At 38.9% G+C, this 16,492-nt stretch overlaps 2 protein-coding genes across 2 annotated transcripts; both read left to right on the top strand.

The window, feature by feature from the left end:
• Positions 1 to 2,298: 2,298 nt before the first annotated feature.
• On the top strand, positions 2,299 to 6,486 carry LOC114462030 (leucine-rich repeat-containing protein 15-like). Its single transcript, XM_028444584.1, has 2 exons — positions 2,299 to 2,594; positions 4,313 to 6,486. The coding sequence occupies exon 2, from the start codon at positions 4,320 to 4,322 to the stop codon at positions 6,024 to 6,026; it is 1,707 nt and encodes a 568-aa protein (XP_028300385.1). The 5' UTR covers positions 2,299 to 2,594; positions 4,313 to 4,319; the 3' UTR covers positions 6,027 to 6,486.
• A 1,400-nt stretch (positions 6,487 to 7,886) lies between these two features.
• LOC114462028 (carboxypeptidase N subunit 2-like) lies at positions 7,887 to 10,693 on the top strand. Its single transcript, XM_028444582.1, has 2 exons — positions 7,887 to 7,951; positions 8,068 to 10,693. The coding sequence occupies exon 2, from the start codon at positions 8,077 to 8,079 to the stop codon at positions 10,429 to 10,431; it is 2,355 nt and encodes a 784-aa protein (XP_028300383.1). The 5' UTR covers positions 7,887 to 7,951; positions 8,068 to 8,076; the 3' UTR covers positions 10,432 to 10,693.
• Positions 10,694 to 16,492: the final 5,799 nt, after the last annotated feature.

The raw sequence follows: 16,492 nt of genomic DNA, 5'->3' as shown, positions 1-16,492 counted from the left end.
CAAAAGTGTGTTTTGCATCAAGACATGCTGCCAGTTAGTGATATGACATAACGGGAAAGTACACAACTTGGTCACAGGTTTTGTCAGAAGGCAGCACCTCCTGAGTTTTTGGTTATTCATTCTCCTTAGATGAATGTATTGGACAAAGAATGTCCCAAAATGTGATAACTAATAATTATCACTGCACAGAATCTTTAGTGTAATACTGAGTATTACACTAAAGATAATACTTCAGTGTATTTTCAAAGAAATACACTAAAGTATTGGATAGGTTAGTTTTCCCCTACTGATGATGTGTTGTTGCAATAGTATTTTATTTAAATGATTATGATTAGTACATAAAATGAATAAAATGAAAATGAAGACAATCTTTGCCTGTTTGTTTCAATTGTTCATTTGTGTAGTAGCCTGTTTGTATGTTTTTTTTTCTTCCAATATAGTTGTGTGCAGCATTACCATCTGTTAACTATCCGTTAACCCCACCCCTATTATCTGTGCTTTGGTCTGCTGTGTTAATCACCTTAAGCTTGATACAGCAAAAACTTTGCTGATTTGTTAGAGGATATCACACAAGCTGAGTTATACGGTGGCCGTAAAAGCTCACAACACAACACAAAATGAAGAACCGCGCAACACAACAAAACACGCCCTGTGAGCTCAGAACACAACACAGAATGACGAACGCCACCATGCAACACAAGACGAAAGCAGTCCGGTAAAAATCCACAAAGAAGAGTGAGGAAAGGATCAGGCCCGTGAAACGATCGGGCACTGATACCAACATTAACGTCTCTCTTCTTTGTGGATTTTTTCATGTACCTCCGTTATCGTCACTCTTCTTCCTGGATTTTTACCGGACTGCTTTTGTGTTGTGTTTTGAGCAGTGTTGGGAACGTTACTTTAAAAAAGTAATTAGTTATAGTTACTCACTACTTGTTCCAAAAAGTAACTGCGTTAGTAACTGAATTACTCTATAATAAAAGTAACTCATCACCAAGGAAAGTAACTATTTGCGTTACTGTTAAAAAAAAAAAAAAAAGTTGCTATATGTCAAAGAATTCAGATTTTTTAGATGTGTATGTCGTGAGGTGCTTCATTAAATTTGAGCTGCTTACAACGGATGTGGACAGTCTTCACTCCTGGATATAATGAACACTTCACATACATGTTCTTGCCTTTGACCACAATTATTTTAAAGTAGTGTTTGTATCGCCACCTTAAAAATGACAACTTTTCATCAGACTGCTCCACGCTCACCATCTCTGCTGCTTCATCTAATCTGCAGTGTGTGTGTGTCGCGTGTGTGTGTCGCGTGTGCTGGCACGTCGCCTTAGCCAATCATACACACTCACCTTGTTTTTAACCCACCTCCTCACTACATTGAGTAGCCAGGGATGCTTTCGGATAGCAGTTTATTCAATCAATACATGTAACGCACCGCATTTAACGTTCAGTAACGATAACGGCGTTGTAACGGCGTAAAAAGTAATTAGTTAGATTACCCCGTTACTGAAAAACAAACGCCGTTACATAACGTCGTTATTTTAAACGGCGTTATTGCAAACACTGGTTATGAGCATTCGTCTTGTGAGCGTTTGTGTTGTGTTGTGGGGTTTGTATCTGTGGGCATTTTCTATTTGTGTTGCGCTGTGGCGTTCGTTATTCTGTGTTGTGTTGTATGTATTTGTATGTGCTTTCAATTTGTGTTGTGTTGTGTTGTGTTGTGGCGTAGGTCATTCTGTGTTGTGAGCTCTCAGGGTTTTTTTTTTTGTTCTGTTGTGGGCTTCTTTATTTTGTGTTGTGTTGTGAGCTTTTACGGCCACCGTACAGTTATGCAACAACTATGGTAATTAAAATGTTTATTTTAAGAAAGTAACAAGAGAGCATTATACCCCATTATATGATTTACAATAGATATATATATATATAAAAAAAAAAATTCCTAAACAGGGCTTTAGATCATGTGAGTAGAGGCCTCTTTAAAATGGCCAAAACAAGAACATGGCTTACATGTCAACTAGTTCATAAACACAGAAGAGTTACAACACCAAAGCTATGTTCAGATAGTATGTGCTGCGATCAAAACTCGGCTGTTTTTATGTGGATCAGTCCTAATTGAAAACACATGGTTCCCTTTACAGGAAGTACCAACACTTTATGCATTCAAATACCTCCTGCACATACCCACGCTTTCAAACACACTCCAAATCAGTTCAGACACCGGGTAGCACCAAGGGGTGGGGCTTCCCTATTCTTGATCCCCCCTCTACCACATTTAGCAAAAGCTGTCAGAGCGTGATAGGCCAGTGGACAGACCCACACAGAGGGGGCAGGGGGACAACTGGGGCGCTCAACAGTCCCATCACAGTCTCAGAAATCCAGCATAGACATTTCAGGGGCTCGGAGAGTGAAAAATGCTGATTAATGAAAACAAGAGTGAGATGACAGCAGGCAGGAAAATGTGACAGTCTGAGAGGTTAGACCGAGCTGGAAACTTTCAGAGGATTAGAGAACCAAGCGAGAAAGGGAGGACGCACATAAAACACACCAACTCCCAGTCTCTGTTCAGTGTTCATCATCAGCCACGACTGGAGGTAAGCCTTTTTCAACTGCACACTCTTCTGCTCCACAAAAGTGCTGATTTCTCTATCCCTTTAGAAAATGAACAATCAGAGAAATTAACATAACTGAAATGCTCTAGACTGTGATTTAATCAAAACCATATCAGTATCTTTTTGTCAGACTCTTGTTCTGTTATACATGAACTATGTTGTTATCAGCAGATATAGACCTTTAGCAATGATTTTATTCTTCATTTTTTGGTTTTCAAGACTAAAAAGTACGCCTAAAATATAAACAAGACATTTGCTTTTAATGCTTGATTAATCTTCTAAAATATGCAAAATAATGTTTACCTATTCTTTTCACATACCATACACGTACTGTATCACTGATACTGTGACAATGACTGTTTAAGAATCTAAAATACTATCATTGTTTTTGAGAGGGGAAAGTAAACTGCGTTTATTACTTTTGTTGGACAAAAGATTGAAAAAAAACCTTCCTGCTACCAATGAATCACAACATAAGCAGAATAACTAAAACCACCTTTGGAAAAGCCCTCATATCACTCAAACAAGATGAAGTAAATGAAGTACTTTTGAAAAGAGAGGTAAAGCTGACTTTTAACTTTATGGAATTTGAGTAATTGGGAACAGACTCTTTTCCTGAAATCACATCTTTGAGCTCACAAACAGTGGTTAGAGAAAACAGATGGGTGGTTTGCCATCAAACATTGACACAAAAAATATTCTAAACAGCAGTTGTATGATCCTATTGGCCATTTTATTTGATATTCTCCACTTATAAGTAAAAAACAAGAAAGAAAAAGAAAGAAAAGAAATGAAAAACTTCTGGGTTCACTTGGAAGCTACACAGACGCCTATAGAAAGTTTCCTCTGAGGAAGCACTCTTTCTGCACTCTAATACATCTCAAACTCAAGCTTGCCAACACCGACTTGCCAAAAGAAAAGCAGGTCATTAATGCTGGCACAATCTTGCACTTGGAGCCTTTGGTGCATTTACAAAGAGTGAGGGCAGCCTCAGCCTCAAACACGTGCATTCAGATTCCACCAAAACACAGTAAAACTTTTGCTTGCGTTCGTAAAGACATTGGGATCATAATCTATTATTACTAATACACAGCAGTTTACATGACATAAAAGAAAATCTGAATAAATGCAGTCATTTGAATGTAAATGCTGTTGGCAATCAGGGCCTTTATGCTCCACCCACTAAGCATCATTAAAGGATGCAGCGAAATAAAAATGTATTTAATTTTCCTTATTGTTTTTTTAAAAATGGCTTTGGTGCAACTGACTCACTAATCAAGTGAATCAAAGAATACACGTGTACAAGGAAATTATAAAATATGCCAGCATTTTTCTAATTGTCCCTGAAATAAAAACTTATATCAAAAAAGTTCTGCAGTTCCGAATAAATCAAATAAGTACCATTAGAATTTGACTCTTAGACACAATGCTATTGTGTTATTCAAAGTAGTGTTGTACTTAATGCTTTTGTGTAAATGTCTATTTGGGTTAAACTTGACATAGACTTCAGAGTTTGTCGACTTCATTTTAAAATTTAAAAATAATAGTGTTTCGTATTAAAGGGTATGTTGTATTTTTAGTTTGCTGTTTGAAAGATTGTCCTTTAAACCAAGAATCCTAAATATTTCAAACCTACCAGCCAAGCTTTAAATGTGAAGCAGTCATCATACCTGACCTTTGCGACCTTTCCTTTGTTCCAGCACTAGGATGGACCGGGTACTGGCTCTTCATGTGATCCTCTGCTTAATTAACGCTGCTGTTTGGGCGTGTCCTGATGGATGCACATGTCAAGATCAAGCTATCCACTGCACAGGCCTATCAGAGTTTCCCACTGCTGTGCCCTCATCAACCAGTACCTTCTATTTCGTCAAGGGAAGCTTAACCACCCTGAAACCAGAGGATCTGACCGGTTTCTCTGATGCTCTGCAGATGCTGGTGGTTGCGGACGCAGCATTGAAAGAGGTGCTTCCTGGCACATTTGATTCTACTCCAAATCTCATCAGGTTAGGTTTATCTGACAATGAACTGAGAGGGCTGCCTAAAGCCTTATTTCAAAATATTCCAAATCTTGAATTGCTGAACTTAAGGAGCAACATGTTTTCTGAACTCCATCCTCAATGGTTTACACAATTAACAGAAATGGGACGACTGGACTTAAGTAAAAACCTCTTCACTTCTATTCCTGTTGAAACATTTCACCCTCTTGTGAAACTGCAGTTCCTTTCTCTTTCTGGAAATAATATCACCCAACTATCGAACGAGACATTTAAAGGTCTTTCCAAAATCAAAGTCTTGCGTCTAAACAAGAACAGGCTACGAGATATTCCTGATGGTATCTGGGATGACCTTGTGGATCTGCAGGAACTGACTCTCCAGGATAATTACATTACTCATCTCAAGCATGACCTGTTCTCCAAGACTCTAAAACTCCAGAAACTGTTCCTCTCCAACAACAAACTTGCAGCTCTCCCACAGGGAATATTCCAGAACCTGCCACTTCTTTCTCAGATCTCTCTGTATGAAAACAACCTGGAGAGTTTGGGTCCAGGGGTGTTTGGACCAATGCTCCTACAGCAGCTGTGGTTGTATGACAATAAGTTGAGTCATTTAGAGGAAGACACATTCAGAAACTTGACTGACCTACGTCTGCTGGTGCTCAGTAGGAATCAAATCAGTCACGTGTCCCCCGGTGCATTTAGAGGCTTGGAGCAGCTGGGGGAGGTTTCCCTACACACCAACCTTATCACAACATTGGAAGATGGGACTTTCCAAGGACTTCCTAATTTGGTCAACATTTCCTTAGAACACAACTTTATTAGCTCACTCTCTCCAGGCCTCCTCAAAGGCCTCCACCACCTTGGAGAGATAGACCTGCGAAACAACTCTTTTCCCAATCTGCCACAGAAGAGCCTTGATTCCCTGACAACAGCAAATCAAGTCCTCCTACAACAGAACCCCTGGAGGTGTGACACTGACATTCTGCCTCTCAGAGAATGGCTTAGACAGCATCCATCCAAAACCAATCAAACCCTTGTTGTGTGCGAGACTCCTTTCAGCCTGACTGGAGAAGTGATTGCTGAATTAACAGATGACATACTGGCGGTAATCAGTTCAACAGAAGAGCCTGTAATAACTTCAACGGAGAAGGGGAGGAAACCCAGCACCACACCAACCAGACAAACAACATCCTCACCACCAGTGAAGACCACACCTGCCTCAGAGCACAAAGAGGTAACCAGCAGTGGAAAGGGGGACGCTGGAACAGTTTCCCATCATACTTCCACCACCCTGCTTGCCATTGCGGTGGTGTCCACTGCCATCATCAGCATTGTCATCATCAGCTGTGTGTGCTGGAGGAAGAGTAAGAAAGGCAAAGGGAACATAGGCCGTAGAAGCAAGAACTCTGTGCTGTAGGCCAGGCACCCCAACATTAGTGACAGTAAAACTTGGAATCAAAAAGAATCGGCTCACTGATTGCTTTTGTGCTCATCTGACAATGTCAGAGAGTCATATGTGTTAAAGGAAAACAGGAGAGACCCTTGCCGCTCCATTCAGATTTACAATTGAACAAACTTGGCTCCGAGTAATAGACATTTGAATCATCAGTAAGAAACCATCTTGAATAATGCTGTAAATGGAAAATAATACAATTTTCCACATTAACTGTAACATATGCTTCGATTTCTTGTGGCATTACTGGAACTTTTTCTGAATGTGAACTCAAAATCGTACTTTTCTCTGTGATATTGCACTTTGACCTAACAAAAATAAACATTTTCAAAACTGTTGATTGGAAATGTGACTTTGATGGCATTTTAACTTATAACAATGCAAAATAATTTTACGTTTCAATAAATGCACTGCAAAATATGAAGGTGACTTCACATTGTGTTTTATATGTAACAAATTGTGTGAATGCAGATTTGAAAACTTCAGTTGAAAAAGCTTTTGCTTGCTAGTAGGGTTGAAAATATATCTGTATAAGAATAAATATGTAAGTAATAAATACAAGTATATCAACTTAGTTTGTATACAAGAGCTATCTTTATAGACTTCACAGGAATGCCACTTCTTAATGAATTTGTTTACAGAATGAAATCTCAAACTTCTACCAAATTTTAAAGACCATTCATTGATTAAAAAAAAAGAAAAACATCTATTCATAGTTGCATTTACAGTTGCCTGTGTATGCATGAAGACACAATTTACCTGAGAACGTAGTGTAATAGAAGAGACTGTTACGAACATCACTGTTATGAACAGTGGTGTTTTTTTAAACACTCAATTTATCCTTATTTTACATTCATTTAGCCAAAGCAATCAAAAGAAGATCAGGGCAATATGAGGAATATGAGACAGGAGTTGTTAATGAAAGATCACTGGTCCAACACAAGCTGACACACAGAGTGAAAGACAATCAACTCAACATTTTACATGATGACATGTTGGCCAAACAATGCCAAGTACAACAGTCTCCACCCAGCTATCCGGTGTAGTTTACACTTTTTTCCTCTATCAGACTGCCTCCCACAGGAAAAAATAAATCCAAAATTATCATCACAAACAAGTTTTTTTTTTTTGTTTTTTAGCAGGGAATGACCCATTTACACTATAGTTCACCACTGTAAAAAGATTGGCATCTGTTGGGGAAGAAAGACTAAAAAGGAATTAAAAAGTCTAATTTGCTGTGTTCTTATCAGTGTGTGGGAGCAGGTGGAAACTTTCAGAAAACATGTGTATGATGTTTGTCAGGACTAATGCTTTTTGACATTTACAGGACATTAAGATAGAAGGATTAAACTTGGCATTGCTGATAAATTCAAATGAATATGATTTAAAAAAAAAAAAAAAATACAATGGAGTTTTTTGTTTTCCACCTATGTAAGTAGACAGACTGCATCATGGTGGTTTCCTTTGTCATCTGTTTTACTTTGATAACATTACATTACACAATGGCTTTAGTTATCTGGAACAAAAGATAAAGAATGGAATCAGCGACTGCAAATCTACCAATAAAAAAAAAGGGCAATAAATGAGGCGATGTCAAAGGACAGAGTTTTGATTGCCTTTGTTTCTACTGCTCTTTTCTTCTCTTTTTTTTACCCTTCTCTTTCTTTTTAATTTTGTTTTTTTTTTTAAATTCCAGTGTTTGTGACACAGAGCCCTGAGTAAAAAATGTACCTCCTACCTCTTATCTCAAACTGCAGCACTGTATTAAGCCACGCCTCTCGTGTGGTGCAACACACTTTGGCCTGCTGTTTGACATTGATACAAACAATAACTAATGAGCTGACTTCAGTTTTTAATTACTCGCTTCATTGGCAACAGGAAATGATCAGGTAAGCAATTCTTTAATATTACTTTTTTAATAAACCCAGGCCAAAACAAAGACAACAAAATATCTCTCTTTATTTATGAGGTAAAGTATCTTTTATGTATTTGTGCTTTTTTGCAGGGAAAAAGGATGTTTAGAATAGGAATAATCAGCCTTTCACTGTCTTTATTGCTGGAGTTTTCACTAACTCAAAGCCCACCATGCAAGTCAGGGATAGACTGTCCTAAAGAGAACCAGGAAATTTTTGGATCATCTACCATGGAAATCCCAAGCATTTTAAGACCCGGAGTGACCGAAGTCTTTTTTGTGTCGAGCCAGATTAAAACAATCCCCAAAGGCGCCTTCGCTGGGAGCCCACAGCTTGAAAAGGTGGAGTTCATGAACACTCACACAGAGCTAATCGAACTTGGGGCTTTTGAGGGTTTGGTGAACCTTAAGCACGTGGAGATCTCCAGCAATCCACTAACAACAGTCAAAGTTGGAGTCTTCAAAGATATTACCAACCTAGAGATGTTGATACTGAAGTTTAACAGTATTCAACAAATTGAGAAAGGCTTGTTTGAAGGCCTCAAATATGTGAGAGAGCTCCAGTTACATGGAAACAAGATCGTTTCCATTCATGATGATGCTTTTGGCGGTCTTGAAAATCTTGTGATGCTCAATTTGGGTAAAAATAACCTCACTGCTGTATCAACAGAAATGTTCTCAAACCTAAAAAAGCTGCAGATACTGAGGCTTTATGAAAACCAGCTGACCACCATACCTGAAGATATTTTCCATCATTTACCAAACCTGAAGGAGATTGGCTTAAATGGAAACAAATTAGAGATATTATCACCCAATCTCTTTCTATACAAAGACAAGCTAATAAAGCTGACTCTGGACAACAATCTTTTGACAAGTTTATCAGAAAAGTATTTTTTCGACTTCCGCCTGCTCAAAACTCTGACCCTAAACAAGAACAAGCTAACAAGTCTGCCACCAGTACTTTTTGGAGAAATGCCCAAACTGACTGAATTGAGCCTCAGTCAAAACAACCTTAACTCACTCCCCAAATACATTTTCATCTCACTAAAAAAGTTGAAGAAGCTAGACCTGTCCAAAAACCAATTCGTCACCATGTCTGCTGAGCACTTTGAAGGCCCAGAGAAGCTGACAGAACTAAACCTTCAGCACAATGTCATCCAGTCACTGGATGAAAATGTGTTTGGGATGCTATTTTCACTCACCACACTGAAGCTGGCTAACAACAGCCTGCAGACACTTCCTGGTGACATTTTTGAGCCTTTAACAAAGCTCAAAAAGCTTTACCTCAATGGCAACCCTTGGCATTGTGACTGCAAGATGACAAGCCTACACACCTGGATGAAGGCCAACTCTGACAAGCTAGTAGCTCCTGTCCTCTGTGTGTACCCGGATCATCTTAAAGGGGTGGAGATCATATCATTAACAGAAGATCAACTAATTTGTACCACCACTCCAATGACTGAACTGAAAACAGGTGATTTAACCACCACTTTACTGACCTCCACACACCCCAGAGTCCCGAGTACAGCAGCACCTATCATCTTCCCTCTGACTACACTTACCACATTACCGACAAAAACTACAGCTTCCACCACCTCCACATCTACAACGTTGTACACAACCATGGCCATCACACCCGTTTTGAAACCAATAACCTATGCACCAACAACCTATGCACCAACAACCTATGCACCAACAACCTATGCACCCACAAGCTATGCACCCACAAGCTATGCACCCACAACCTATGCACCAACAACCTATGCACCAACAACCTATGCACCAACAACCTATGCATCAACAACCTATGCACCCACAACCTATGCACCAACAACCTATGCACCAACAACCTATGCACCCACAAGCTATGCACCCACAACCTATGCACCAACAACCTATGCACCAACAACCTATGCACCAACAACCTATGCACCCACAACCTATGCACCAACAACCTATGCACCAACAACCTATGCACCCACAACCTATGCACCCACAACAAGCACACCAACAAGTGAACGTCCAACCACGACGTCATTCACCACACCTACCAAGGCTGCACAAACAACAGCCACCTTAACTGGTAAAACTTGGTCGACAACCCAAACTACACAACAACAAACAACACACAAGACAACATCTTCCTCCACAACAGCTACTAGGGTCTTTCCCTTCTCTTTAGGGTCGCCCATACAAGAAGCAGAATCCCAGAGTCCTCCAGTCACTTATCGACTGAGTTCAAGAGCCCAGCCATGCAAAACTCAGATGATACAATATATCGTATTGCTGTTGGTGCAAATCGCCTGCACGCTGGTACTGGCCAAATACACACTATCTCTTTACTACCTCCTGCAAAACAGAGAAAGGAAGTACAACAAGGTCAAACTCACCCATTTTTCCCACAAGAAGGAAATCATCCTGAGTCCTGTGAAAGAGGTGGAGACTGGAGCACATTAAGCAACACCAAACCAGCAGCTCTCACTCGAGTAAAGTACTTGTGATTGGTGAAAACCAATTAATTCAATGAAATAGTTCCAAGTTTAAAGTAAGTTTTGCACTTTAAAAGACCCACATTGTGGCATTTTGTGCCTCTTCATGGCCACGTACAGATCAAATTGACCTTAAAACTGATTATTTTTTAATGCACCTTTAGTATAATGAGATCCCATAGTGTCCACAAAGTTGGAAAGCTTTTTCCAAGGAAAAAAACTTTTTTCTTAAAAACCCAACTCATGTTCCCTTGGTTCCTATGTTTAGGTGGATCTTTTGTTTTGTAGCTATTAAATTTATGACCTGATTGTGATTGCAATAATGACCTATTTGGTTTGCCTATTGTTTTCTAAAAAAAGTACATGTAAAAAAAGTTGTGTTGCTTGCCTAATTCTTTAAGCTGTATTTCCTGCTAAACCTTGAATCTCAGCATCTCTGTTAATACTTTAGAAACATGCATTTCTAGAAGCATATAGTATGATAGCATAATGCAATGCTTTGATATGAAGTACGAAGCACCTGCTGGACATCCGTCTGTGTTCTTGTTCACAATTGTATTAATCAAAATCCCATTGTTCATCTTTAACACTGATGTTTAGTTTGTGTGCATCTCAATCAGAAAAAATTGTTGTATTAAGGAAAAAGGTGTTTTTTAAAATTGCGATGGTCATTGTTGGCAAAATTGCATCTCCAATTCAGCTGCAAGATGAAGAATTTGTGCACGTGTGAAAAATGAATAATCTTGGTGTGAACTTGTTGCCTGTGTTTCATTGTGGTTAGGTTTTATTGCTTCCGGTGAGGTAAGCTATATGGAGGTGTATACAGTATGTTTCTACCCAAAGAGCCCAGCATGCTTTTTTTCCACTGATACTGAAGTAAAACCCTTTTTTTCTTAAATTAAAAATAAATAAATAAATAAAAATGGTTTAAAATGGCTAGAGTCATGAATTGCTCAAATAATCTCAGAATATCTAAATGTACAAAGATACAAGCAGTTTGAGGTCGAACAATTGGTAGTGTATCAAAATGTAAACATTGACCTGAATAACACAAAAATGTATTCGAAATAAAAACTCCTCTGTGGTAACTCGACCACTGATCATACTGGGAAGTATTTTGCGTTGAGTGAACACCTCTAAACAATACATCTACATATTTAAATGTAAAAACTATTTGTGGCTTTTATCCACTAGAGGGCCTCACAGCATTAATGACACTGAATTTCAGGATGCTCAAACCTTCCTAAAAAGCATATTGACAGATTTAGCTATATCCAATCTTTTAAATCTCCACTGACTCAATTGTTTTTTTTCCCCTTAAAGTAAAATGGAGTGGTAGCATCCTCACTTTTTTTTCAAGGTCTTCCAAACAGATTGTTTGCATTATAATGTAAAGTTTTAAAAGACCGCCGGGAAGACAGTTCTCCATTATATCTGTTATTACTTGTTTAAATTACTTTTATTCTACTTTTTTCTTTTTTAAATCAAAATCAAAATTGAAAATTCATGTCAAAATTTCAACAACTATCAATCTGACAAAGCTCTTAGGACATTATGAAAGAGTTAAGAAACTCATCTTTAAGGGGAGTATTGCTTTAATTCAGAAATAAATTCTCTATATTTAACAAATTCCAGCATTTTATTGGTAAAGACACTTTTTAAACATTCAACAATACTCTCTTGTAACATGAGCTTTTTTCTTTGTCATCAAATGCTTTCAGTCCATATTTTCTAGGGCTATAGCTACTTCATTTTGAAAAACTATGTTCAAAAATCTGTTTAGATAGCTTACATTTAAAGATAATATGTAGGCATATTAGAAACCAACAACAGATGACCTTATCAGGCAATGTGACTATAATCGTTTGGCCCTGTTTGCTGACTTTAATGGCCTTATCTGGAGGTTATCAGGTTATTTAAAGTAATGCAGTTAACCTTGTTAGCATGATGGTTGTTTATTTGAGCATGTAGCTAATGGTCTTTAATCAGCGTATAATACAATGAAGCAAAAGTCGAGGATGACTGTTCAACCTCTCCTCATGGACACCGTTAGCTCTCTGTAGATGTCCTTTTCTATTTGGCTTTGATTCCACCTGAACAGTTAGGGACCGTGATAGTTAAAAGACTGATGGAGGAATATTATACCATTCCTCATTAATGACTGAGAAACAGTAACAACAGCTAGAAAACAGTCAATGATTCAGGGAACTAAAAAAAACAACAGGAACAAAAATAACAAAACAACAGGAACTAAACAACATGAACTAAAAAACAACAACAAGAAAATGTAAACTAAAAAACCAACAACAAGAACTAAATAACAAGAAGAACTAAAGACAAACCAAATAACAAGAAGAACCAAAAAAAACAAAAACAAAACAAGAATAAAAAAACAAAAAGAACTGAAAAAAAACAAGAAGAATTAAAAAAAAAAAAACCAAGAACTTAAAATAAAACAAGAGGATCTTAATAACAAGAAGAAGAACTAGAAAAACAAGAGGAAGAACTAAAAAGATAGATAAAAAGAACAAAAAAAAACAAGAAGAAGAAGTTGTTTTAAGTTGAGTTGCTTTAGCATCACATTTTCATGCTTTGTGACTGCTCATGATTTTTAATGGCCCACTGATGGTCCAACAACTTAGGTTCCTTGAAACCTTCACTTCTAGAAGAAAATAATTTTGTAAATTCAGCCAATGAGTCTGAAATGGAGCTTAGGAGGTAATTATGTGTGAAAAGGCCAGTGTGCGGGAGATATAGGAGGCCATAAAAAGTGGAAGGCCCATTACAGCCAACTTAAGATATTTCAAGTGGAAAACAATTTGGAAAAAGTGGGCAGATTTTCAGCTATGATTATACAGCTGATTACCTGGGGGTTAACGAGCTAGAAGAGAGCCGTTAGAAAAGCTGCATGGAACATATAATGAAGATGTGCCTCAGTGATTGTTGGCCTTTTTTCATTTTCTTTAAAAATGTCTTGGTTCCCTTTATGTGAGAAACATTGCTGGATGTCCTGGAATTAAAAATGTTTTTAAATTTTTATCTTGAGGATGCCCTGAAGAGACCTAAAGGATGAGAGGAAAACATCTGACAATGGAATATAGCTCTCACCTAATGAGGCTGTGCAGCAGCTGAAAATATGAGGTCAGAAGCAATGCTATCCATAAAAAAGCCGGGTTGCATAATAAGTGACATTGTACCTTATTAAATATATCCTTAACATCTTAAAAGGCTCAAGGTGTTCTTCGGCTTGGCCTATAATAACTTCCTTGGCAGTCTTATTAATAAGTTAGCTTTAATATCATCGTATAAACATCAGACAAAGGAAATAACTTTGAAGTATTACAAAAAAGCTTTTTTGTAATTGGTTGTTTGATCTGGTCAAGTTTAAACCCGTACCATTACCAGTTTGGTAAACACACTATCAGTACTTGACATAAAACCCTAATTTTAATTGAGGAACTCTAATGGCAGTGTGTGCATATTCAAACACTTCAAACGTTGGCTTGGCCTCGTTTGTAACCTTGATTCCGATGTAATCATGGTGTTCACTCCTCTGCCGTCATTTTCACACATGGTTTCTCTGACCCTGATACCAATGATGGATGGAAGTCCTAGAGTTAGAGTACTCTCCTCTTTTTCTTCTTCTTCTTCCTTAATCAGCACTTCTGCACAGTTGTAGAAGTGACCTGTTTCAATTCATCACAGTTATAACTGGGACTCATTTACAAGTCTGTTTTTATTTATTTATTTTATTTATTTATTTATTACTTTAAATTAACACTGCACATGTGCTGATAGAGACTAGAAAGCAGGACTAAATCACTCACTCTTTAGTGTGTTCCCTCCATTCTGGCCCGCTTGCTCCTTTTCAGGGACACTTGGGGCTTTTTTTAAAAAAAATTTTCTTTGTCTGCTGTAAAAGGTCAACACTACAAGAAGTGCAATCTTTTTTAAACAGCAATGCATGTTTTGCTATTGCAATTAAATAAATGAATTTCATTTATTGCATAATTGTGACCATCACCAGCCCTCATAAGGAAGGGTAAGAAACACTTTATTATAGGCAGGATATAAAAAGAGAGGGCAGTGTTACACCTAGGTGAGGTGGGGAGGGAACAGGGAGGAGAGCCTCAAGGTAGGAAATGGAAAGGTTTGGGAAGAGTTGATTATTTTAAAGGGAGAGTGAGATGTGAAGTTGTAGTTGTGCATATTGTGCTTCTTGTGTTGTGTAATCAAGCCAGTCTGGCGACAAGTGCGAAGCTTAGACATAATGGTGGTGGCTGTGGACAGAGGGAAGGAGTGAGTGGTAATACCAAAAACAGGTATTTGGGATCAACGTGTCTAAGGTTAAGCCTAGTATGAGTATTATCCCACAGCCCAAGACATGCCAGTGCATCCAAGACCAATGTATGTGCAAGAACCGCCACTGCAAACCCAAGCACCTCCCCAGGCCCAAAGATGCAGCCCGGCAGAAAGAGCACAGGCCAAGCAGCCCTAGTCCAGTCCCCCACGACCGAGCAGCCCCCCAGATGGCCCCAAGATCCCTAGCCGAGAGGCAGCCACCGCCCCCAACATACACACCCGAGAAAGCCTCAAGGAGCCGAGAACTCAGCGCACCCCGCCACCGATTCCAAGGCCCCCCGCCAACATCCACCCCCCCAACCCCCCAAGGGGAGGGCCCAGAGAGCCCCCCGCCTGAAACCCTAGCAGAGGAGTTAAGGCCCACACCCGGCAGATGGCCAGAGCCGCGCCGAACGGGCAGCCAGCGGATGCCCGCCGGCGGGCCCAGAGCCAGCAGGGGCCGGACCCCAGGCCAGAAGGAACCGGAACAGAAGCAACACCTGCAGCAGCACGCCCAAGGACAACAACCACATCACCAGCTGCCTGGGGCACCAAGGAACTTTTTTGATTTTAGCAAATGGCTACAATGAAACAAAGAGTGAACATTTTAAAGAGGTCTGAATACTTTCCGTACCCATTGTATCTCCAAAAAATGGTGAGACTCAACTTTTAACATTAAACGAGGCAATATCTAACAAAAATATAACAAAAACATGTGCACTTGATTTACAAAAACAAATGTGTTTGACTAAGTGGATTACAATATTTTAGGTGTATACAGAATTGAACAGATACATTTTCTATAATAATTAGCTGAAGCAGAGAGAGCAGAACATCATATATGCAAAAGGTGTATCTCACATGAAAAGTGCTGAGGGGCGCTTTGACCTCTCACACAGGGAAACTCAACCACCTTGGCTCTGGTGTCTCACACATCTCACACACTCCAACAACCCCGACCTCCCACCTAAAGGGTTCCTAGCATTGCCAGGCAGCCGAGTCCAATCTTAGTCTGCCAGCTGCCCCCCCACTGGCAGGCTGCAGAGACACACAGTTGAGGTCACCAAGACACCCTCCTGTGTGCAACTAAAAATCCGCAAACTTTAAAAGTTCAGCTGCAAAAGGGACACGTTGGAAGGAGAGCTTTCCAAGTGATTTATCACCAACTGTTATTATTAAACCTTAGAGTCCCTTTCATGTCCCTAAATCCCTATGCAGATAGAAGGTAAGAAAGAATTCACCACATGCGCAGAAAAGTTGATGTAGCCTACTTTTGTTTTTCTACACAATGATTCAAGTGCAAAACTTTCTACAGTTAAAGGGTGTCACTTTCTGACAAACAATATTAACGATCATCATCAACGTCTACAGTAGAAATGTCACACATATAGCGTATGTGTCGAAAAAGACATCAGATGGTCCAAACTGCATCGCAGGAGGTGTTTACAAAGAGATTAAGAAAAAAAAAGATGAAATAATGACAAGTAAATTAACTAAATTGTTTTTGTTATTGGATACCTTAAGTGCTAGATCATGTTCAACATTGACAAAATGTTTGATTAAAAAAATAAATACATTACCGTTGATGCCCAAATAACCTTGACAACATATACTTCTTCTTTAAAGATGTACTGTAGATTTAAACACCTATTGTATTGTTTTGTTGATGGAAAAATGCAAACGGTAAA

The sequence above is a fragment of the Gouania willdenowi genome, chromosome 4, assembly GCF_900634775.1.
Source record: "Gouania willdenowi chromosome 4, fGouWil2.1, whole genome shotgun sequence".
In the NCBI taxonomy this organism is placed as follows: domain Eukaryota; kingdom Metazoa; phylum Chordata; class Actinopteri; order Blenniiformes; family Gobiesocidae; genus Gouania; species Gouania willdenowi.
This window is presented reverse-complemented; position numbering and strand designations above follow the sequence as displayed.

Excerpts from the sequence above, each read along its gene's own strand:
- LOC114462030 (XM_028444584.1), top strand. The coding sequence starts at position 4,320 with ATGGACCGGGTACTGGCTCTTCATGTGATCCTCTGCTTAATTAACGCT.
- LOC114462028 (XM_028444582.1), top strand. The coding sequence starts at position 8,077 with ATGTTTAGAATAGGAATAATCAGCCTTTCACTGTCTTTATTGCTGGAG.